Here is a 25,534-nt window from a genome sequence, read left to right as displayed (position 1 = left end):
TCGATCAACTTTTATGTTTTTCTTTTAGTGGCTTTGACAGTCAAAATGCAAAAAGGTGGGCCTCGAACTGCACTGTATGAACTCTGCAAAAGATGTCAATGGCCAATGCCTAGCTTTGAAACATTAGAGTGGAAGCCAAGGTTAGCCCGACCAAATTTCTTCCCTAGTAAAAATGATTGTTAGTATTTATTTATATAAGACCAGGATTTTAACATGTACAAGCATGAAAGGATGGCAGGCCATCTGATCTTGATTTGTTTTGTGATTATGACACATAAGCTACTCTAATGCCATACAAATTGCATGAGATAATTTCATCCTAGGATCAATCAGCTTATCCTGCTAAGGACCATGAACAACAAAAACCACATTTCTCGGTATCTAGTAGATTGTAAACATAGGAAATTTTAATGTCACTGTTCTATATAGCTTGCTTATTTCTCGGTACATCCAAAATGACATTTGTGATGATTGGCAGAGGTTTGGAGGGTCAACTTTACCTACGAAACTCATGCTTGATTAATGCCAGCACTTGCATTCCACATCATGTTGCAGAGTTCTAACCCAGTTGTGTTTTCTGTTCCTCTTCATCTCTTGCACTACCACAGTGGCGACCAGATGAATGAATGTACCGAAGGGGGAGACGCCAACCGTCACATGTTTGTATCAGGCATAACGCTGCATATACCAAATTCCACCATCATCAAACGCAAGGGGGACCGGCGTCCTGATAAGAAGAGTTCACAAGATTCTGCAGCACTAACCATGCTTTATGAGCTTGAGAAACTGGGCAGGTGCCAGATTGAGGTGCAACAACCGGCCGAAAGAATTTCATGAACATTTTTGGTGCGTGTTGTGTGTGCGTTTGTGTGTGTGTGTGTATATATATATATATATAATGACTTTTATAGTCTGAGTAGACTTTACCAATAAAAACTGTGTATTTTGCCCCGAGTTGACAAGCAGAGGCATTATAGAAAGAGTATATATATATATATATATATATAGATATATATACAGAGTATTTTGCCCTGAGTATACTTCCCCGATGCGATGTTTAATGGTGAGGCTTCGTATAGCATCTAAATCCTTGGTTGGTGGATCCTGTAATCCCATGGTGTTGTCTTGTACACACACACACACACATATATTATTCTTTGCATTCAAATATTATATTGCATTAGATGATTATGATGGATTCAGATTCTTATCCTCGTAATTGTGCACAGAGGGAGAACTTTTCCTACTTTAATCTGCTTCTTGTAATGTCGACTGCAATCAACTCTTTATTTTTTCTGCAGGATGCCTAGGCAAGTAGTCTGCCTCGTCTTTGTTGAAAGAAATATTACTGCTAAAGTTTTGGAAAGATTTATTAAGAAAGTTTGTTTTTTATCACATTTCACTGTGTCATACTTGGCTGGAGGGTCTTCTTCAGTTGACGCACTAACCCCAAAAACGCAAAAGGATATTCTGGACTCCTTTCGTTCAGGGAAGGTATCTGAAATTTATATTATATTATTTATCAATGTTTCAGTGACTACTCTGGATAATAAACGCAACTATACATAATTTGTTTTTGTAGGCAAATTTACTATTTACCACTGATGTCGCTGAAGAGGGTACCGATGTGCCAGATTGTTCATGTGTAATCAGTTTTGATTTGCCGAAAACAGCTCGTAGTTACATTCAGTCTCATGGCCGAGCTCGACAAGCTGGTTCTCATTTTAGACTTCAGTTCATTTTAGACGTAAAATTACTATTTAGACTAAATTTATGTAGATTACGTATTGCTTGCAACTTCTTCTCCGTTGAAATTTATATCTAGGTGTTAATTTTTTGGCTTTCCAATTTTGCTGTTACCATGCGTTAATACCAAAAATATCTGAGCTGTCGTTACATGTATGTGGACCCTTATGCATGCCAATCTATCAAACCAGTCATGCTATGACATGATTGGCATGTCTTACTAGGTCACAACGAGGTGCGCTGAAATACATGTGATCTGTGAACAGTATTTGCTCTGATTGTATTTGTCAGTAGGCATTAATTGTTTTACACTAATCAATAAGATTCAGTTCTCTCTCCTGAAAGATGTTGTACCAAGTTCTTTTAAAATAAATGAACTTCCAAGTAATCTATATACATTTATCCTGTAAAACATCCTTTCCTTGAATATGCTTTAAACATAAGTGGTGACTAAATCTTATTACTCGAGAAGCTAGTAACTTAGAATATCTCACTCATGGTAAATTGTATCAAGGATTGCCAATATCGTGGCATGGGGATGGGCAGTACCTTTTGTTTTGTATGTATAATGTCAGGCAGATTGGCACAACCGAATGATTGGTCTGACATTGTGTTAGCATAAATAATACCAAGTTGCCATTTTATGGCATGGGGCCAGCTGATACCTTTGTGGTACTGTATGTATAATCTAATGTTGGTTGACTTGCCACCTATATCAATTGGCACAGCCTAACAATTGGTCTAGCCATGTGTTAGCATAAAAACAGATCTAGACAGTAATTAACACGTCTAACAGGGTATAAAGTGCCATGAAATTTTGAGCAAACTTTGTGCGACACAGTTTGTTAGACCTGAAACCTGGTAGCTTGGTTCAGTGTAAGCAGAACATGTGTAACATCATTGACCATTATGATAAAAATCCATAACTATCTAATGGAGTGAGCTTCTTGTTGTATTCACAGTACTATAATGCCACCTCACCAAAGCAAGGTCAACTCCTGCCATCATTTAACATCATTAGACTCACTTTTTCTTTAATTTCTTTTGGGCCTTGAGGTGAATACAGCAAATGTCGCCGTGAAAATTTCCTCCACTAAAGTAATGTTCATATGAGAACCTAGAAAAGATTGAAGCGGAGGCCAAACAAAAAATTTTGATAGCCATCCTTTCTCTATTATTTCCTTATTTCTGGCTTTTCCTTCTTTAACTTCTCTTTCTTCTCCTTTTCTTTTTCGCTTCTGCTGCCACACTTGTCCCTTTTACCAATATAGTGATCTGCTTTGCTGTGTGGACTTGCACCATGACCCTTGTGCCAAATTAGTGGTTTGCCTTTGCACTTATAGTTGTTTGTACTTGGATGATCCTCTACTTCAATGATTGAACATATGGAGAGCTATGGAGTGGCCTGACCCCAGAACTAGCCAGCTGCTGCAAATATCTGCATAGCTTCTGTTGGGCCAGGTGGGCAGGTGGGTCTCTGTTGGTAGGTGGTCCAGGGTTAGGCTATACTATAAAAAGAGCTGCCTGCTCTTTAGATATCACCTGTTTTCAAAGAATTGGTTGCTTTGTGGCTTGATGCAGTGCTGGAAAGCTGATATATGTTCTGGTTGTTTTGTTTGAGGCTTCGTCTTGATCATGATGGAACTTTCCATTATCTAGATAAGGTTTTCACTTGTATGCTTGCTTGCTGCATTAATGAAAGATTTGCTATTGATAATCATATAAAGTCAGTGCTAAAATTAAGAGATATATCTTTCTGTTTAAAATATTTTAAAGATTGTTTTTGGTCATAATGTTGGGTCATTGGAAGAATGATCATCTCATTTTACTGATACAATCGCATGAAATCTTGGACATATGAAAATTTTCACAAAGAGTTCATTGTTGTCGAGAGTCGAGACCCATGTGTCTGGCTTGGTTCTTTTGGGAAAATAACAATTATTTTTCTGTTCCACAAAATGTGACTTTTTATTTTTTCTTCACATTGTTGTTCCAGTAGCATTTTCTGGAAGTGACGATGGCATTGTTATATATGTCTAAAATATATATCTTTTGAGTGTAGCCGCCACCTTATCTTCAAAGACATCCAACTCTTCCATTGTAGCTGCAGAACATGGAAAAGTGCTGGCAATCATGCCAATGGGACACCTCTGTCAGTTACATATCATAGCTTATAATACGACGCTATCTATTTCTTCCACATGACAAATTTCTGTATTGAAAGATAAAAAGCAATTTTAAGTAATTCATTGCACCTCAGTTGACTTTTTCCATGTAATGTGATATTCTCCATATTTGATAATCTATGGAATTGAGAAAAAGGTACCATTACCTGTTGCTATTTATAGAGCCCAAAATTGTGTTGTGCACCATTACACGTTGCTATTTATAGAGTCCAATATTATTGTACACCATGAATATGCGTGAGTTTTTTCTTAGAATGATGCCATGGATCTAAAAAATTAGAACGGCCGATGCCTGCATACGTTGTGTTTGTGATGTTCCTTCATCAGTTCAATTATATTTTTGTAGATTTACAAGCTTGAAATAATTGGCTTTCCAGTTGTCTGATAATTAGTTCCTAGAAGTCCGACTCCAGTTATGGTTGTTCATAGGGTCATGCAGACATGTTCTTTTTTTTTTTTCTTCTACAAATAATTGGATAACATTCAGATGGAAGTAGAATTAACTGCCTGAGTGTTCCATTGTTGTGGTCTTATAATTGCAGGTAATTTTGTACCGAAAAGATCTAATGGTAAGAATGTGTCTCTAAATCATGTTCACATGCCTCCAGAGCTTCTAGTTGATATTGATGTACCATACGAAGTCTTGAAATCTTTTTACTTGCTACCTTCTTTGATGTACCGAGTGGAATCCTTGATGTTAGCCTGCCAACTAAGGAAGGAAATTTCTTTCTGTTCTAGCAATCCTATACCAAGCTTCCTGGTAATGCATAAGCAACTTAACATCTATGTTTCTGCCTCGTGCATGGTTAAAGTTATTTAAGCATCATGACTATTGCTTTTTCTTAGATTTTGGAAGCAATTACTACGCTGAGATGTTGTGAAGACTTCTCCATGGAGCGGTTGGAACTATTAGGGGACTCCGTTTTAAAATATGCAGTGAGTTGTTCTCTCTTTCTAAAATTTCCTGGGAAACACGAAGGGAAATTGTCCTCCGACCGGATAAAAATAATTCGTAATGCCACTCTTCATAGCTTGGGAACTAAACATGGCATACAGGTACAGCACCATTTCCATTTGTTTGGATTTATTTTTTCTCGTTTTTATGTAAAATTTTTCCATCAAGTCATCAACACTCATAGCAAGGCTGTATTCGGCAATATCTGAAATTATATGACACGTGCTTCATGAACATATCCGCATTTTTGGTCACTTGTTTTTTGCAGCAAAGACTTCATACAATGTCATTACTCATTATATTCTAAATATGGACATATTCGAGGACAAACTGCCAGCAGTCCTCTAAATGTATCCTGTCCTTGTTTTTGAAATATTAGGATTTTATCTGACACTAACATTATGACTGTTAGAAGTTAGAACACACTAAATGAACATCATAAACTATGAAATTGCTTCTTCTATAAAGTCATTAATATCACACTGCAATAAGCCATCAATTTTCCCCTTATTTGACCAACATTCAGATGATCAATAGTCATGCTTCTAATCAGTATCATACTGATAAAAATTACATTTAGGTTTCAGGCACCAGTTTAAGAAAAGTGTAGACTATCTTAGTAACTAGTTATATGCCTGGTTTGTATAATAGTGAACTTTTTAAGTAGGAAATTGACATATCTAAGTGGTTGTTAGCTAAGATATTTGCTGATTTTATCTTAGAATTAAAGTATGTATATTTGTTAAGGAAAACAGTGCATTGAAGTTTTGTCTTCCTTGCACCACGAGTTAGACTAATGTGCTTGTTTACAAGTCCAAATTCTAAGATAACAGCATGGTGTCATTATGAGGCATCACAAGAAAATGTGCTTGTGAAATCTGAAATGTCCAGTCTAAGATTCTTATCTATCTGAAATGTGAAATCTGACAGATTGCTATACTTATCCAAAATTTACTAACATACTTCAATGTGTTGCTTCCCAACAGGGTTACATACGTGATGCTGCATTTGAACCTCGTAGATGGGTTGCTCCTGGACATATTTCAATACACCGTGTTCCTTGTAAATGTGGATTAAATGACAATGAAGTGCCAAATATAATTTTGGATACAATTAGTGACAAGTCTATTGTGATAGGAAAGGCATGTGATAGAGGACACAGGTGGCTCTGCTCAAAAACAATATCAGATTGTGTCGAGGCTCTGATAGGTGCATATTATGTTGGTGGTGGGCTACCTGCTGCTCTTGCATTTATAAAGTGGCTAGGAATTGATACCGAGTTTGAGCCTGATATGGTTGAGGAGGCTATAAGAACTGCATCAGGTTGGACATACCTTCCCAAAATTCATGAAATAGAAACACTGGAATCAAAAATTGGCTACAAGTTTACTGTCAAAGGTCTTCTTCTGGAATCTATTACCCATGCATCTCAGCAAGAATTAGGAGTCTTCTTCTGCTATCAGGTAGCATACGTATTAGTCTAGTCTCTTCCAAATTGCAAGTACTTTACTTTCAGTTGCATTTCTAGTTTTCACGATTAGATTTTTTTGATACTCTTTTAAATTTTCAGCGTCTTGAATTCTTGGGTGACTCAGTTTTGGACCTGCTCATTACGTGGCATCTCTTTCAGCGCCATAAAGATATTGACCCTGGGGAATTAACTGATTTAAGATCTGCATCAGTAAATAATGAAAATTTTGCTCAAGTAGCTGTCAGGCATAAGCTTCAGCAGCACCTCCAACATAATTCTGGATTACTTTTAGAGCAAATAACAGAGTTTGTCAAGAGACTTGAGGATTCAGATGAAAACAAGTATATGCTTTTGTCAAATGGTTCATCTAAAGTACCTAAGGTTGGTTTCCAGCACATAATAGAATATCTTCTTATTCCTTAACTGTTAGTAACACTTTCCTGTCACAGGTCCTTGGAGACATGGTTGAAAGTATTGCCGGTGCCATATTGATAGATACAAAGCTTGATTTAGATAAAGTATGGGAAATTTTTGAGCCATTACTCTCCCCAATTGCCACTCCAGAGAACCTTGAGTTGCCACCTCTACGTGAACTTACTGAATTATGTAGCCACCATGGTTACTTCTTGAATACAACATGCACAAATGAGGGGGACATGAATGTTGCTGTTCTTGAGGTACAACTGGAGGATGTTCTGTTGGTAAGGGAAGGTCGTGAGAAGAATAAAAAAGCTGCAAAAGGGCAAGCAGCATATTTGCTGTTGAAGGACTTGGAAGTATGCTTCTGCACCTTATTGTTCTTTTGTCTTTAGAGTCTTTGCTTTGCTATTGTCATCCTTTAATTTTCTTATTTATCATTTTGAATTCATTGTTTTTGCTCAGAAGTTGCTGATTTATTTTTTAGGACCAAGAAAGGGTTTTGCGGTTATGATCATAGATGACATTTCTGAGCTTCTAGTTTTTGGTCACCGGTTGTCTAAGTTCTCATGTACCATCATGTGACAGGAAAAAGGATTTTTGCACTCCCGGCATGCCTCCAAAGGGACACAAGCTGAAGAAAAGATTGCAAGCCACAAAGAATCTGTTGAAAAATCTGGTAGTTTAATGTTGGATATTGAGATTCCTACGCCAGCAAAGCACGGTGAAGTAGTCAATTCCAAGAATGTTTCTGTTCCCAGCCCAGGTAAACCAGGTATTACCCATTATGTAAATATGTCTACTGTGGGTTTTATGTCACTGGACTTGTTAATTGTTATTATTCCTGACAGTGGTTTATGTTAATCGATCAACTTTTATGTTTTTCTTTTAGTGGCTTTGACAGTCAAAATGCAAAAAGGTGGGCCTCGAACTGCACTGTATGAACTCTGCAAAAGATGTCAATGGCCAATGCCTAGCTTTGAAACATTAGAGTGGAAGCCAAGGTTAGCCCGACCAAATTTCTTCCCTAGTAAAAATGATTGTTAGTATTTATTTATATAAGACCAGGATTTTAACATGTACAAGCATGAAAGGATGGCAGGCCATCTGATCTTGATTTGTTTTGTGATTATGACACATAAGCTACTCTAATGCCATACAAATTGCATGAGATAATTTCATCCTAGGATCAATCAGCTTATCCTGCTAAGGACCATGAACAACAAAAACCACATTTCTCGGTATCTAGTAGATTGTAAACATAGGAAATTTTAATGTCACTGTTCTATATAGCTTGCTTATTTCTCGGTACATCCAAAATGACATTTGTGATGATTGGCAGAGGTTTGGAGGGTCAACTTTACCTACGAAACTCATGCTTGATTAATGCCAGCACTTGCATTCCACATCATGTTGCAGAGTTCTAACCCAGTTGTGTTTTCTGTTCCTCTTCATCTCTTGCACTACCACAGTGGCGACCAGATGAATGAATGTACCGAAGGGGGAGACGCCAACCGTCACATGTTTGTATCAGGCATAACGCTGCATATACCAAATTCCACCATCATCAAACGCAAGGGGGACCGGCGTCCTGATAAGAAGAGTTCACAAGATTCTGCAGCACTAACCATGCTTTATGAGCTTGAGAAACAGGGCAGGTGCCAGATTGAGGTGCAACAACCGGCCGAAAGAATTCCATGAACATTTTTGGTGCGAGTTGTGTGTGCGTTTGTTAGTGTGTGTATATATATATATATATAATAACTTTTATAGTCATATAGGGAGTAGACTTTACCATTAAAAACTGTGTATTTTGCCCCGAGTTGACATGCAGAGGCATGATAGAAAGAGTATACTTCCCCGATGTGATGTTTAATGGTGAGGCTTCGCATAGCATCTAATCCTTGGTTGGTGGATCATGTAATCCTATGGTGTTGTCTTGTACACACGCACACACATATATATTATTCTTTGCATTCAAATATTATATTGCATTAGATGATTATGATGGATTCAGATTCTTATCCTCGTAATTGTGCACATAGGGTTAAATTATACTCATGAAATCTTAAATTCTTTTTTGTTCTGTAGAGAGTTTATCAATTTCCTCGTGCACGCCCACTCTTTAGAGCAGACACGTGCATATAAATTTTTGGACAGAAAATGAAGGATCGGAATTATATATTAAAAAAAATCCTAAGCAACCATTGAGGCTGCGTTTACAAATATATTTATATTTTTAATGTGTAATTTAAGAAAGAGATTGAATGAATACATCATTGTAAAATATTTTGAGTGTTTGATAAATAATTAATGAAAAATGTAAGTGTTGCTTGATAAATTTGTATTTCAAAAGTTCATTGAATAATTTATGACAATTTTATCCTTCTAATATTTTTAATATATATATATATATATATTATTTAAATAAATAAAATAAAAATAATTAAATAAATAAATGAAAGTAATCTTATAAAAAATTTTGTATGGTCTAAATATATAATAAATAATAAATATAAAAATAATCTTTAAAATAAATAAATAAAATTTCATAGATAAGAAATCAAATCATTTTGATAATCTTATAATTTTAGATATTGTTATAGCATATTTTAAAAAATTTAAAAATTTTCAAAATTACATTAACATCCCACCAATATTGAAATGCTAATACTACTCTAAGATAATATCAGTATTTGAATATTTTGACTGTAGCATCCGTATACGATTTGAAAAAAAGATTATCAAACATCAATTTACATTTGAAATATACATTGGGCACTAAATTTGATATATGCATTGGATTATCAATGCATATTTGAAACATATTTTCAAATTCACTCTTGAAAAAAATTAAAAAGATACAAAATAATTATTTTATTAACATTGGTTTTCTTAGTCTCAATCCATAAATAAAATAGAAGGAAAAGGAATAGCTTCAAACCTTGTGATCAATTGATCGCTTCAAACCTTATAGATGTAGAGGTCGCCTGCGAAGCAACCGATGAAGACGAATGCGCCGACACGCAGCAATGTGGCGACGATGAGCTGTAGCAGAAGTCGGAGCACAAAGGTAGCCACCGAGTAAACGAGCCCAACATCGAGTTGCTTTAACTCCGTATCATTACCACCCGCCTCAACCTTGCGATGGGCGCAGAAGACGGCCACCATACTTGACAGCACCCCTAAGAGGACGAAGACGAGGAAGGGGCTCATAGAGCCGATAGTCGTAGTGATTCTCTCCGACCATTGGCGGGATGCTGTAGAAGATTCCGGTGCAGAAGGTGGTCAGAGCCAAAAGCTCCATCAAGCTCCTGGAGGTGCTCTTGATCTCGTTCTCGGTAGTGGTCTTGAAACTCGAAGGCTTCGTGGAAGCATGTGCTATTGGGCTCAACCGATCGATGACCCTTGGGGGCACCCTCTGACAAGCTATGAGGGGGTGATGATGGTGGCATTTAACAGGTGGGATGGAGTTATAAAATCGAAACACATTGGGGGGCAGAGGTGCCTATAAACAGAAGTTTCAGAATGTCAATATCGGAGGGGGTTGACAGGCGAGATGAAGTTATGAAATTGAAACACACCGGGCGAGCGCAGAGGAGTCGACGCTCTCTGAAACACAAGTTTCAGAATGTCAATGTCAGGGGAACAGGGGATTTATTAACATTGCAATGTGGTGGGGGGTGGTTCTGGCAAGGCTCCCCATGCTCTGTGAAACAGTGCAGTGCCATGCAATGCCCCGCAGTTTCCCCCCTCCCCATGCAACGCGTTGGGGAGGGATGTGGCGGGGCTCTCCTGAAACAGAGTGTAGTGCCATGCAACGCGTTGAGGAGGGATGTGGTGAGGCTCTCGTGAAGCAGAGTGCAGTGCCATGCAAAGCGTTGGGGACGATGTGGCGAGGCTCTCGTGAAATAGAGTGTAGTGCCATGCAACGCCCTGCGGTTCCCCTCCTCCACATGCATCGCGTTGCATGGCACTGCACTATGTTTCACGAGAGCCCCGCCACATCCCTCCCCAATGCATTGTATGGCACTACACTCTGTTTCACGAGAGCTCCGCCACATCCCTCCCCAATGCATTTATATGACACTGTACTTTGTTTCACAAGAGCCCCGCCACATCCCTCCCCAACATGTTGCATGGCACTGCATTCGATTTCACGAGAGCCCCACCACATCTCTCCTCAACGCGTTGTATGGGGAGAGGGAGAACCGCAAGGCGTTGAATAGCACTGCACTTCTGTTTCACGAGAGCCCCACCACATCTCTCCCAACACATTACGTCTGGTGGATCAGTCATGATTGATCTGATGTCACATTTATATTATCATTTTTTCGGAGAGATGATCTTGCCGCCAGGTCACAACCATGATCTTTTTCCTTACAGGTCCTATGATGATCAATGAAAACTTGTTCATACTTCATATCAGTGAACATTATTCATTTGTTCATAATATTAAATAGCAAATGAACAATATTAAAAGGAGAGGAATTCACCAAAATAATGAAAAAGGAACCACCTTTGTGCTCCAGATTCAATGAACCGTGATGACCAAAGAGGATGGATCGTAGGTTCTTCCATCACCTTACTAATATATAATTCTTTATTCTTTTTATAAATTAAATTAAAATTTTATTTTATTTATTTATCTGGAGTTTCAATTGAAATTTAAATAATACTATAAAATAATTTATGTTTAATATTATTGAAGATATAAATAACCATATATTGATGGTAGCCTTTGAGAAACTGAATTTGGTTTGACGATTTTATGGAAATCAATTAATTAATTAATTATGACGAATGTAAAATTATGGAAATCGTCGCAGGTGGTTCCTCTTATTGTCCAAATCTACAAGTACATGGAATCTAACTTGTCCTTTATTTACTGCGGTGAAAAAGATATAAGAAAAACAAAGCTACATCCTTCGAGGCAGGATACAGATTTAAGAAAGCGATCACTCGTCCAACATGTGGGTCCGCCTCGGGTGTAGCCAGTTGGAGCAAGAGTTGAGGTTTCCTATGAGCTGAAGAAAACAGTAGATTAATTGACCCTTTCTTTTGGAGGTCGTCCCCTGTCGTGGCTATAATAGGAGACGGAAGGGAAAACGAGAAAGGAGAGTAAGAGGCCGAGCAGAGAGGGAGCGCTCTTCTAGACTGTGTGTGTGAGAGAGAGAGAGAGATAGAGAGAGAGAGAGTCAAAGCGCAATCCCTCGGCCCCCATTTCGTTTGGTTGCTGGAGAAGGACTCGGCGAGCCCAAAACCTCTCTTCTTCTCTTTGCTTTCGCCTCGACGATAGCTTCTGCGGCGGTGACTTCTTCCATGAGTCCCTCGAAGAGACCCATCGACTCGGCCGACAGCGGAGGGTCGCCGGCTACGGCCAAGAAGCAGAAGCACGAGCCCGACGAATTCGAGCCAAGAAGGTCTCTCTATCTTTCTTTTCTTGATAGAAAAGAACCTTTTTTTTCTCTTTCATGGGTTTTTTCACTCAAGAAGAGGTGATCGCGGGTTTCGTAATTGCGTTTTGGAGTGATGCATCGGTTGTTGGGGTCTCGAATTCTGTTTCTTGGACTCGCATTTCGTATTCGTTTGGTTGATGTTGGATTAGTCATCAACTCTCTCTCTCTCTCTCTCTCTCTCTCTCTCTCTCTCTCATTTTCATGCATAGAAATCAAGAAAAGATCATGAAAGTGGTAATTGAAAGAGAGCAAAAGCTATTTCAAAACGAAACTTTTGAGATACCTTCAAACCTTGTGATCAAACTGATAGGTAGATGTAGAGGCCGCCTGCGAAGCAGCCGAACATGACGACACGAAACAACGTGGCGGCGGTGAGCTGGAGCAGAATCCGGAGCACAAAGGCGAACAGCAAGTAGACGAGCCCGACGTCGTGCAACTTCGACTCCTTGTCATTACCACCGGCTCAGCCTCGCGGCCGTCTTCTGCGCCCGCAGGAAGAGCCGCCGCCGCGAGGCTGAGGCGGGTGGTAATGACAAGGAGTCGAAGTTTCTCGACGTCAGGCTCGTCTACTCACTGTTCGCCTTTGTGCTCCGGATTCTGGTCCAGCTCACCGCCACCACGTTGTTGCGTGTCGTCGCGTTTGTCTCCATCTTCTGCTTCGCAGGCGGCCCCTGCATCTACTAGGTTTGAAGCTATCAATTGATCACAAGGTTTGAAGGTATCTCAAAAGTTTCGTTTTGAAATAGCTTTTTAATATTGAGATTCCTACACCGCACGATTAAGTAGTCAATTCCAATAATGTTTCTGTTCTCATCCCACAGGTAAATCAGGTATTACCGGTAAATATGTCTACTGTGGGTTTTATGTCACTGGAATTGTTAATTGTTATTATTCCTGATAGTGGTTTATGTTAATCGATCAACTTTTTTGTTATTCTTTTAGTGGCTTTGACAGTCAAAATGCAAAAAGGTGAGCCTCGAACTGCACTGTATGAACTCTGCAAAAGATGTCAATGGCCAACGCCTACCTTTGAAACAGTAGTAGAGTGGCAGCCAAGGTTAGCCCGACCAAATTTCTTTCCTAGTATTTATTTATATAAGACCTGGATTTTAACATGTACAAGCATGAAAGGATGGCAGGCCATCTGATCTTGATTTGTTTTGTGATTATGACACTTGAGCTTCTCTAATGCCATACAAATTGCATGAGATAATTTCATCAAAGGATCGATCAACTTATCATGCTAAGGAAATCTCTTTATTCTGTTGAGAAAAATTTTCTATTCTGTTAAAGGAAATTCTTTCTCTTACTATAAATAAAAGAGGGAATATGTTAATATATTGAAGCATTTTTCATTTCTTCGATAAAACTTCTTATGTAATTGTTCTTATATTCTATTCTTTTTTTCATGAACAACAAAAATCATATTTCTCGGTATCGCATAGGAAATTTTAATATATCACTGTTCTATATAGCTTGCTCATTTCTCGGTATATCCCAAATGACATTTGCGATGATTGGCTGAGGTTTGGAGGGTCGACTTGACCTACGAATCTCATGCTTGATTAACATTGAATGACCCACCCTTGATTCGATAGCTAATCATCCATCATTTTTTATTCTTTTCGTTTAACCGTCGGTGAATCAATCTAATTATAATATTTTTATACTATACTAGATTATTTTCAACAATATCAGAAATACACAGTAACACAACAAAATATATTATATTATAATATTTTTGTATTACATTATAAATTTTTCAATAATAGTAGGAAAATATTATAATTATTGTATTAACATTGTTTTCTTAATCTCGATCCATGACCTCGTGATCAATCGATCGCTTCAAACCTTGTAGATGTAGAGGAGGCCGCCTGCGAAGCAACCGATGAAGATGAATGCGTCGACACACAGCAACGTGGCGGCGGTGAGCTGGAGCAGAATTCGGATCACAAAGGTGACCATTGAGTAGACGAACCCAACATCCAGCAGCTTCGACTCCATATCATTACCACCCACCTCAACCTCGCAACGGTAGTTCTTCCTGCAGGCACAGAAGACGGCCACCACACTTGACAGCACCTCTAAGAGGACGAAGGCATGGAGGGGCTCATAGAGCCGATAGTCGTAGTGATTCTCTAGGACCATCGACAGGATGCTGTAGAAGATTCCGGTGCAGAAGGTGGCCGGAGCCAAAAGCTCCATCAAGCTCCTGGAGGTGCTCTTGATCTCATTCTTGAAACTCGAAGGCTCCGCGGGAGTATGTGCTGTTGGGCTCAACTGATCCACCGCCCTTGGCGGCACCTCCGACAAGCTATAAGGGCACTCTTCGATATCGGAGGGTAATGATGGTGCCATTTAACAGGTGGGAGGGTAATGGCGGCGACGAGGGGTAACTTTCTGTTTTGCCCTTGCACCCACCGGGGTGTGCTACCCCCCCCCCTCCGCCCCCTCTGCAGTGGGGGCGGAGGAGGGGTAACTTTCTGTTTTGCCCTTGCACCCACCCGGGGTGTGCTACCCCCCCCTCCCCCCCCCCCCCCCGCGTGTCACTGCACACTGTTTCACGCGTTGCATTGGGGAGCACACCACGCCGACGGTTCCCCACTCCGTCAATGCAATGCGTGAACCAATGTGCAGGACAGGCAGGGGGCGCGGGCGGCGGATGATGGGCACAACAGAAAGTTACCCCTCCTCCGCCCCCACTGCACACTGGTTCACGCGTTGCATTGACGGAGTGGGGAACCGTCGGCGTGGTGTGCTCCCCAATGCAACGCGTGAAACAGTGTGCAATGACACGCGGGGGGGGTTGTGACTCCCCCCCACCATAATATTTCCTTTTCGTTTTATTTTCTGGTGGAAGCAAGCGTGAGAGATGGAGCAGTCCCTGCGTGTGCTGTTTCTGTAGCCTTCCATGAAGCGAAAATAAACTGCGGAGAGTACCACTGATGGAGTCGTAAGATCGATGTACTCTCCGAAAGGTCAGTGGTGGATATGTTGCCACAAAGAAGTTGGAGCTTAGATATAAGCTCGTCATGGTACTACTTGTTCTTGACATTTGCACTTTGCCTGGATGAACAACTGTGCGGTGACTCGGTGGATGTCTTGTGATTCATCATCATATGCATGAATCATATGCTTGTTCTATTGCTCTCTTCTACTGGCTTATTACCTAAGTCAATCCAAGTGTTTCAAACCTAACAGCACAAATAGCAGTTGATGATAAGCTTGAGATTTCTTTATGTGAATCGATGAATGTCTGGTGCCAGTTACTGTCTGAATGCTGAAGTCAAAGCTCCTGCTTGGTGCAGCAAGTAACTCAAATGGATGACGATGATGATGATGACATGCAACCGAAACACATGCTACACTCTGTTCCAACGGCTCACGTTTATCATGCATCAGTGGGTCCCCCACTACACTTTCGTATGCAGTTGGAGAAGAGTTTGTTCTCTCTCTCTCCTTTTTCTTTTTACCTTTTTTTTTCCTTTTATGAACTAATTAAGACATCAAAATTGCATGTAACTCAAAGAGAAGCAACGTTGAACAGTGACATGCAACAAAAACTATCACGAGCACAAGAAAACAGCCATAGAAACTGAAAAGCTATAAAAAAAGGAAAAAAATAAACACAAAACTCAGCGTTCGTTACTTCGTTTTGGTGACGCAATTTAGCTTTCACAAAAACACAATTATGCTTCTCGTACTCGTTTTGCCGATACCCGGTCCCCTACCCTTCTCGTAATTGTGATTTGTATTTCCACATGTGGGTCCCAATGGTCGCATGGAAGGTAGCGGAGACGTGTGAGATCATGGCCTCGCCGTCCCCTCCTCTTGCTTCGGAAAGGCACATTGGAGGAAGCCAACCACGAAGATATCATCCACCTCGAAGGCTAAGGATCGCCAACGAGACGCCTTTCTCTCATCTCTCCTCGGTTTGAGTGGGAAGTGGGTTTCTTTGTAAAGGTGTCATCTTGTAGCGATGAGGTGATTATGGAGATAGGCAGGACGGCGGCTGCAGCAGCGGCGGACGGTGGTTGGAGTGGTGGGGAAAGGACGGAGATGGTAGCGAGAGGGAGGAGTGACGTGAAGCCTGTGTTCGGCATCGGAATCGCTCTCTTCTTTGCCGGTTTCGTCGTCTCCCAGCTCCGGCCCCGCTCCCGCCCTCCTCCCCCTCCTCCGCCATCTCGTCAAACCTCCTCTGCAGGTTCCTTAATTCATCACTCATGTCCTCATGAAGATTTGACTGGAGATCAAAAATTCGAATTTGATTGCATCGACATACGCAGAGTCGAAAACTGGTGGGAGTGATAGCATCGATCGCCTCGAAGAACTCCGAATCCCAAAAGGCGTAAGTTGCGATGAACCTTCGCAAGTGATTTGTGTCGTGTAAATTAAGCCTTGTTCTTATCAGGAAGAAGCTTTGTCAAAGAGCAACAACGTCACGTCCACCACCGCCGTGAAGCTGTCTTCTACCAGTAGTACCTCAGGCAACGAACAGGGTGTCGTCTTACCTGAATCGAATGACACTCTGATGAAAGAATTTGAGGTGACAAGCAAGGACATGAAAACCGCCCCAGAGACTGCGATGGGGCAGGAGATCGCAAGCCTTAGGGAGTTGGTTTCGTCCCTGCGAGAGAGGAAAAGGAGTCTTGAGCTCCAATTGCTAGCTTATCATGGAGCTAAAGAGAAAGAGGCTGCTGCGCAAGAGCTTGAGAATCGATTGAAAATTAGCGCAGTCGAGGCTAAATTGTATGTTTTGAGGATCCAATCCTTGCAGGATGACAAGCGGAGGCTGGAATCACAGCTGGCCGATCATTCAAGGACAAGGAATGAGCTCGAGGCCTCAAGAGCAAAGATTAAGGTTTTCAAGCAGAAGTTGAAAGCGGACAGGGAGCAAGCAAAAGAGATAATGGCCTCCCTTCACCAAAGGATCAGTTCGCTGCAGTGCAGGGAGCAGAAGGATGAGGTAAACGATGCAGAGTTGGAGAAGAAGTTGAAGGGATTGGAAGACGAGACTGTAGAACTCAGAATGGTCAATTCAAGGCTTGCAGAGGAGAATTCAGGTTTGGTGATGAAGTTGGCATCCACACAAATGACTGCTGCGGCTTCTCAAGTTCTCCAGGGTGCAGAGGTTTGTCTCGGTGTGTCTTCCATCGGATGACTTCTTCGTCTTCAGTTCGTGACTGCAGTTAAATCAAAGCAACATGATTTGCAGGTAGAAGCATCGGAGGAAGCAGACCGCTCGAGGGAAGCGAATCGAGAACTGATGGAGGAGATTGAGCAGCTCCGAGCAGATCGTTATGCCGACGCTGAGGAATTGGTGTATCTTCGATGGGTGAATGCTTGTTTAAGGTACGAGCTGAGGAACTACCAGCCACCTCCAGGAACAACAGTTGCAAGAGATCTCAGCAAGAGTTTGAGTCCCAAATCCGAAGCGAAGGCCAAACAGCTCATACTGGAGTACGCCGATTCGGGTGCTACGGAGAAAAGCTCAAATCTTGCCGAAATTTATTCAGAATTTTTTTCTTCTTCTTCATCACAAGCATCTTCTGAAGAACCAGAAGATCCTGCCATTAATGCTTCGTCCTCAACCGAAGCAAAGTTTCTCAGCAAGCTCAAAAAGCTAGTTCTTGGAAAAGGCAAACAAAACACAGGAACATGGTCTGAGATTCCAGAGAAAGGAGCATCCTTCTCCACTTGTTCTGCTGATGATGTGATTCGAAGAAGTTCATATGATAGCTCAACCGATCGATTAGCAGGAATGGAAGCACACACAACCGGAAGACAGCATAACAAAGATGATTCCTCTCGAATCAACTCCGGGTTGTCTTCGGACATCCAAATGCTACGCAGGCCTGATGCGGAAGAAGCAAGGGAGGAAAAAGGTATACCACATAGGAATGATCCAGTTGACCAAGAAGATACCTACATAAAAAAGCTTGCAGATGCTTTGATGGATTCAAGACAGGTGATCGAATGAAATGGAAGGCCAGCATCCTTTAGTTCTTGAAGCTAAAATGTATCACCGGATGCATATTATTGTCAGCATCCAAAAGGTGATTTAGCAATTTAGATGCCTGAATAAAACTGGAGATCTCGATGTATGTTACTGTCAGAGATTTTCTTGTGGTTTCTGCATGAAGAAAGCTGAGCAAGAATTGCTGCAGAAATGAAGATATGGAAGAACAAAAAAGAGGAGGGAAGAAAAAGATGTTGCTAATCAACAAATCTATTTTATAAAATGAAGAAAATAGAAAAAAATGTTGGAGAAAATAAGTGATCCAAAATTGAAGGAAATGATGAGGTAAAGGTCAGATTTTCTTGTTGCTGGACTCGTAACTTGGGTCGGGCCGACGACAACGCTGCCGAAGTGGGTTGCACGTATCTCATGACCCACGCTACTTGAGTCGCGCTTACAGTCGCGTCTCCCGAACGTTGTGCATGCCGTTCTAGAAGTTCATTCCACGTGACAGTTCGCCCACTGGATCTCGACGAGCGCCGAGACGGCACGGGAGTTAGGTCAAGAATCGGGTCGTCTCAAGATTTGTGTGTTCGTTCCTTCCACCGTATCGTGCATGCGGCCAACTTGTCTCCGTTCTAGAAAGAGTTGCCTCATTTGGTCACGAGTTAGGTCATGACCACGTCCAATCAGCTATTTTGTCCAACCCAATTTTATCATTGTATGTATATGATAATGGAATTTCACTATATAAATTTTCGAACCTGACTAACTATTAATCCATTTTAGCTCATCTCAAATTCGACTTGAATGTCATCTCTATTTTGTGCATAACAATCTGATATTAACATGGTGGGAAGGATTGAAGAAGAAGAGAAAAAATAGTTTAGCTTTTCATAAGAATTTTTCCACGACAAGAACATAAATTAGGGAAGAGGTTGTGAAGTAGCTTCTTATAATAGGTAGGCACAAAGTCAAAAACAAATTATTTGACTAAAATCGGGTCAACATTAGTGCAAGGGTTTCTACTAATCAAGATTTAATATCCTCGGCTTTCCACATCAGCGTAGCAAACATCCTCCTTGGAAAGCTTTGGTGTCAACGGCACTTGCGTTCAAGATTTGGGTATCCAAGCACTTTACATCACTGTATCAGAATCCTCCACTCCACTGCCACCTTCAAAGGTCCTCGACAAGCTTGCTTCCATAGTGTTCCTTTGAAACGGAGCCTTGGAACAAGATTTGGTCGGCGGCAAATCCATCTCATATCCAATAAAGATTTCACTGTTGACTCCACAATGTTGCTGGTCGACCATAACCGGCAACCTACGCAGAGATTTCGGCACTACGTGTGGAATTCTACCCGCAAAAGAAACATTCGGTCCGAAATCATGATCTCTTCCGAATCCCTGTGACACATCTGATGATACAACGCCCAGGTCACGGCATGCTTTCGAGCGTACAATTGTCGAACGAATACAGCGGATATGGTCATATCTGTATACGAACGAATAAGATTTGTCAGTCGTATGCTGTACCGAAGAAGGTTGACGATGCACGCGTGGTGTATCACGTCATGGCTCGTATCTTTGTGTTGACACGTAGGAGAACCAGGGAATCGTGGAGGACGTCAAGCATCGTATCTCGAGAAGATCCTTCTTGTTCCTGGATAAACAAAGACGGAGGTGATTCGGTCAACCTAAACGGTCAGCGAAGGGCTTTTACTATCATTCGGTTTGATATCATACGAACCAAAGCTTATGTGAGAGATTTCTAAGCAGATGACCTAACAAACAGGAGCAGGGGACCCATGACAAGAATGGGTCATCTTCTTCCCTTGGACGGGCTGCTGGCTGCTCACCACTGACCCTAAAATTCATGATCAGTATCACCATATGCAGCATAAGCTTAACATACGTTCCGTGTTCTATCGAACTCTTCGGATTTGTCTCATCCTTTGTCTTCGGATGATGTATGTACACACACAAACACAATCTATCACGGTGGCGACAAATCGGTTGTAGTTTCTTTACGAGAGGTTGTAGTTTTCTGTGGCCAAAAAAAACGCATTGAAGGTTTCAGGTCACAGATTTATGATGACGGTTCTCTTTCTTCCTTCGAGTTTTGTCTCTTTCCGAGGACTTTAGCTGGTTGTCTTGTCGTCCTATCATTTAATAGGGTAAAAAACTGTTCAATATACATAATGTAAGACGTTAAAATAAAGCTTTTGGATTGTGTGAATATGAAATCAGGTAGATATATAGGCCATAAATGCAAAACTGGAAAAACGCCACTGCTTCTTAAGTCAAAGTCAAACTCATGCAATTCCACTGTAACGTGAAGCACGACTCTTAAGACTTGTAAGGCTCCTCAGAGTGCAGTTGAAAGTCATCCGGTTGACATCGTGATCTTTGTTTCCAAAACCCGTGCTTTTTGCTCTACCATCATGCATGTATAATAACTTAATGGATGCTCATAATATTATGTATATTATCATATGTAATTCATATCAAAGATGAATTAAAATGAATTCATATTCCTTGTTTGCTTAGCTATGTGATGTGTGTATCCTCGAGTATGTTATTCTATAAAGCGACGGCTTAACGCCACTTCCAAAATCCCAGGTTGGTGTCATTAGCGATTCGATGTACGTCAAGTCGTCAACATCATGCATGCGAATTAAAGAATTTATTTGCTATTATACTAGTAAATCCACTTGGCAGGCATGCATGTCTGTTCATGTTTGTCGACAATAGCACACCCACCACGAGAGACGACTGTGGGAAACACTGTGTTCATTTGAGAGCACTTGGATAATTGCAGGACGGGTGTTTGTAATGGAGATTAGTCAAACTGCATGAGGTGGTTCCGATCAATCTACCCTCTCGATGTCTCCTTGAAGCTTGCGTGTATAAACCATCGATCTCTTCCGGTCATCTTAGATTTGGTTGACCAAGTTTTCCATGGGAAGTGAGGAGTTTTTCTGCATCTTCTTTGTAACTCTCCCTTGCTTCCTTCAATCTCTTAGTATATATAATAGCCTCTTCTTCCCTTCACCAGATTCTACATCCAATATATGAGCGCATTAATGGCTGTGCAGAGAATTGGCTGCATTCCAGCAGCCTTCTTCGTGGCTCTCTCTCTCGTGAATAGCTTCGTCTTCTCTGCGGTTGACCGGCACGGCACATGGCCGGCTGCCCTCCCTGAGGGCCTCCTCGCCCTGGACATCGTCGATAAGATCCATGTAGATCCCGACACCACCGCCCGGTTCTCCACCGACTATGGCGGCCTCAGTCAAGCTGACCCCGCGGCGGTGCTCTACCCGTCGTCCCCCGACGACATCGCCACCCTCGTCCGATTCGCCTACTCCTCCTCCCCCTCCTCGTTCTCGATCGCCGCCCACGGCCACGGCCACTCCATCAGAGGCCAGGCCCTCGTACCCGGCGGCGTGGTCGTCGACATGGCGTCCTTGGGCCGCGGGCGCAGCGACCGGATCAATGTGTCGTCGGATTGGTACGTCGACGCCGGAGGCGAGCAACTCTGGATCGACGTCTTGCGGGAGACGCTGAAGCACGGCCTTTCTCCCCGCTCCTGGACCGATTACCTCTACCTGACGGTCGGCGGCACGCTCTCAAACGCCGGCATAAGCGGCCAGGCCTTCCGCCACGGCCCGCAGATCTCTAACGTCTACGAATTGGATGTCATCACCGGTACTACTTCTCTGTTTTCGGAAACTGACGCTTGATTACAGCAATACTCTAGCTTAACGTGTGGTTCTTCGACAGGGAAGGGTGACACAATAACCTGTTCTCGTGAGGAGAACTCGGACCTGTTCTATGGGGTCTTAGGAGGACTCGGCCAGTTCGGCATCATCACCAGAGCTCGGATCGCCTTGGAACCAGCGCCACAGCGAGTGCGATGGCTACGGCTCTTCTACACAGACTTCAGTTCCTTCACCGGAGACCAGGAGCTCCTCGTCTCAATGACGGAGAAGGTATTCGACTATGTCGAGGGACAACTGCTGACGGAGAAGGACGTTGGCAACTCTTCATTTTTCTCAGATACCGACACGGAGAAGGTAAAGATGCTGGCGGCTGAGTACGGCCGCATTTACTTCGTGGAAGGAGGTGTTTACTACGAACCAGCCACCGCGTCCATGGTTGATCAGGTGAATGCACTGTCTTCCTTGCTTTCCCATCCCACGAAACATGTGGGAATCCGTCGCTTTCTCCCACTGTATTGTGATCGATCTCCATTTGTTGTCGGTGGTTTCCTGATGCATGCATGGCCTTCCTTTACTTGTTGACAGAAGCTTGAAACCTTGCTCAAACGGCTGAGCTTCGTCCCCGGCTTTGCCTTCACGAAGGACGTTGCGTACATTAGTTTCCTCAACAGAGTCCAGGAAGAGGAGACGCATTCCACGGCGCCCGAAAATGTTCTTCATCCATGGCTGAACATGTTCGTCCCCAAGTCAAGAATACGAGACTTCGAGATGGGGGTTTTCAAGGGGATCCTCAAGAACAATAACCCCATCGGGCTGGTGCTCATCTATCCCTTCAACAAGAACAAGTACGAAGAACACTAAATTCTCTTTGCGCTTCCCCCAAAACCATGAACAACACTTCTGAAGATGCATGCATGCGTTGCAGGTGGGATGACAAGATGTCTGCGGCGATCCCCGACGAAGAGGTTTTCTACACCATAGGACTGCTGCCATCCGCAACAGTGGACGACTGGAAATACTTGGACAGCCAAAACGATGAAATCTTAAGGTTCTGCCAACAGGAAGGGATCGACTTTAAGCAGTACTTGCCTCATTATACCACACAGACGGATTGGAAGAACCATTTCGGCCTTAAATGGGATGTGTTCGTTCGACTGAAGAGGCGATACGATCCCCAAGCTCTGCTTTCACCAGGACAGCGAATCTTTACGTCCTCGCTGTAGATCATGTCTTGCAAAATAACTCACGCCACGCACGCATCCGTGTTTCTCTTTTACTTTGTGTCGTTAACCAAATCCTACGTTACACGTATTCTGTAGAAGACTTCGACCAATCCTCCTCTCTGTATTCTAAATGCAAGTTGGGGAAGTGTATGAAAAGAAGAACATATATATATGTAGATACTGCTTGTGGGGAGCGCCAACAGAAGATCTACCTCAGGATTTGGACGGATCTTGGTCTGTGTTGACCTTTAAGATGTCCATATTCTGAAGTTGGCATCACCAGTGATTGTGCCAAAGATACATGCAGATCTTAGAGAGACAATGACAAGATTTGTCAGGACATCAGCGGATATCCTCTCCTGTCTGCCATTGTCTATTCTTTCATACGGTTCTTGTTATTTTATTGTGGACAGCAGGGTCAATCTCTGCTGTGCGTTGTTCTCTTCACACCACCGAACCCTGATGCTTTTCTTCGTGAGACAGATCTGTTCGCACTGTGCGCCTTGTTGGCATGCAAGTATTTATGGGAACAAGCCAACCACAATTAAGTGATGCAGCCACTGTGGAGGAAAGCCAGAAGATGGTTTGAGGTTTGATGATGCACATATGCCCAATGTCACAACTGCTAAATCTAAACCAAAAAATAAAGAATAATTATGATGAATTAGTAGATATTGATAAGACAAAGATTTCATATGTCAAGGAATCAAGATTCATGAATAATTTTGGAAGCACAAAAAATTTCTATTAGACACAAAAGATTATCAAAGATATAAAAAAGCAAAATTCTACAGTTATTTCAATAAAACTTACTGAATAATTGTAAATTAATTTGGTTATCGATGATTAATTATTACTGAAGCAATAAACGATGTTTTATTCATGAGATCAATTACAAGTTTTATTTAATATTATTTCCAGCATATTTTAAGGATCAGAATATTAACCATTGACATGCACTTCCCTTATCCATTCGTGCGATGCCAAACTTGATGAATCATTAATTATGAGTATGACAAGAAAAATTCAATGTACAAAATAAACTTAATAAAATCCAGATGATAAAATTAGAAAATAGTAGTATTCTCATAAAAAAACATAAGAAGCATTAATGAGTATTTATGTATTACTTTTTTATTACAAAAATATTAATAATTAAGTATCACGAATATAAGATTCGTCCATACTATCATTGTTAGAGCTAGCCCCAAGATATTTACCAAAGGATAATTTTGGCAACACAACAAAGACAATAAAGCGGAAAGATTAAAAGCAACAAGAATAAACAAAACACCAGAACACCAGATATACGTGGTTCGGTCAATTGACTTTGACCTACATCCACGGAAGAAAGAGGAGCCAAATTACTACTGCAAAAGAGGGACACTTACAAATACCTTAGGAAGATGTTCCTAGGCCATAAAACACCTTCATCTTACTAAACAAGAAAAACCCAAACCGTAAGCAGGTTTTCTTGTAGTGCCTCTTGTGCTGCCTATGGTACCTCTTGTGGTGTATCTGACTTCAAAGCCCAAGCCCTTATTTATAGTTCCCAGACGAGACGACAAGTCTGATTTTCCCGATGTGGGACTATGGGACTTGCCAAACTAACAAATCTCCACCTTGGCATGTCCCAACAAAACTTGCTCCACTTTATTCATAAAAGCCCCAACGCGCAATCATCAACAATTAACACCAACCAAGTCCAAGCACTGCTTGAACTTGTAAACCGGAAGAGGCTTCGTAAGTATATCAGCTGGATTGTTCTTCGTATGAATTTTCTGAACAAGGACCTTTCCCTCAGCAATGGTATCCCATTTGCATCCAACAATTTTCTTACCCGAAGGCGGCTTCACAAGATCCCAAGTTCTATTCCGATGGAGAGACTCAATTTCTTCATTCATCGCAATCAACCACTTAGCGGAATTATCACAAGAAACTGCATCTGAGTAAAAAGTAGGCTCACCAACTTCACTTGTCTCTTCTGCAACAGACAAAGCATATGCAACCAAATTTGCATATCTTTGTGGTGGTCGAATATTTCTCCGTTGTCTATCCTTGGCTATGGAATATTGCTCTTCCTCTGGATCATCTGCATCAGTAGACTCGGGACCATCTACTAGCATTCTTTGAGTAGAAGAGTTCAACTTAAAAGAATCTGAACTACCAATCTCAAGCTCCACCTGCTTCTGCGCACTATCATTTGTACAACTAGTAGATTCCTCTTTAGAAGATAGCATAGATAATTCATCAAAAGTAACATCTCTACTGATTATAAATTTTGCGGATTTGGGATCAGAACACCATAATCTGTATCCTTTCACCCCAGAAGCATACCCAAGGAAAATGCACTTTTTAGCCCGAGGCTCTAATTTTTCTTCATTTACATGCA

At 41.6% G+C, this 25,534-nt stretch overlaps 3 protein-coding genes across 4 annotated transcripts; all 3 read left to right on the top strand.

Moving 5' to 3' along the window:
• The first annotated feature begins 633 nt into the window (after positions 1-633).
• Positions 634-8,787, top strand: LOC135596288 (endoribonuclease Dicer homolog 3a-like). Of its 2 annotated transcripts, XM_065088401.1 has the most exons (11): positions 634-807; positions 1,302-1,494; positions 1,583-1,715; positions 4,475-4,692; positions 4,779-4,988; positions 5,874-6,350; positions 6,458-6,739; positions 6,808-7,134; positions 7,364-7,550; positions 7,668-7,779; positions 8,248-8,787. In XM_065088401.1, the coding sequence occupies exons 1-11, from the start codon at positions 773-775 to the stop codon at positions 8,474-8,476; spliced, it is 2,403 nt and encodes an 800-aa protein (XP_064944473.1). In that variant the 5' UTR covers positions 634-772; the 3' UTR covers positions 8,477-8,787. The 2 variants fall into 2 exon arrangements, with proteins under 2 accessions (XP_064944473.1, XP_064944475.1); XM_065088403.1 differs by lacking the exons at positions 634-807; positions 1,302-1,494 and having other exon boundaries at positions 1,613-1,747.
• A 7,281-nt stretch (positions 8,788-16,068) lies between these two features.
• On the top strand, positions 16,069-18,352 carry LOC103975061 (protein CHUP1, chloroplastic). Its single transcript, XM_009389971.3, has 4 exons — positions 16,069-16,441; positions 16,524-16,585; positions 16,649-17,368; positions 17,453-18,352. Exons 1-4 carry the CDS (start codon positions 16,228-16,230, stop codon positions 18,215-18,217), a joined length of 1,761 nt encoding a protein of 586 aa, XP_009388246.2. The 5' UTR covers positions 16,069-16,227; the 3' UTR covers positions 18,218-18,352.
• A 2,846-nt stretch (positions 18,353-21,198) lies between these two features.
• On the top strand, positions 21,199-23,195 carry LOC135596287 (cytokinin dehydrogenase 6-like). The gene is made up of 4 exons (XM_065088391.1): positions 21,199-21,905; positions 21,981-22,363; positions 22,505-22,764; positions 22,845-23,195. The coding sequence occupies exons 1-4, from the start codon at positions 21,272-21,274 to the stop codon at positions 23,140-23,142; spliced, it is 1,575 nt and encodes a 524-aa protein (XP_064944463.1). The 5' UTR covers positions 21,199-21,271; the 3' UTR covers positions 23,143-23,195.
• Positions 23,196-25,534: the final 2,339 nt, after the last annotated feature.

This window comes from Musa acuminata, chromosome BXJ1-10, assembly GCF_036884655.1.
Source record: "Musa acuminata AAA Group cultivar baxijiao chromosome BXJ1-10, Cavendish_Baxijiao_AAA, whole genome shotgun sequence".
Classification (NCBI taxonomy): Eukaryota; Viridiplantae; Streptophyta; class Magnoliopsida; order Zingiberales; family Musaceae; genus Musa; species Musa acuminata.
The sequence above is the reverse complement of the archived record's forward strand: the minus strand, read 5'-3'. Positions and strand labels throughout refer to the sequence as shown.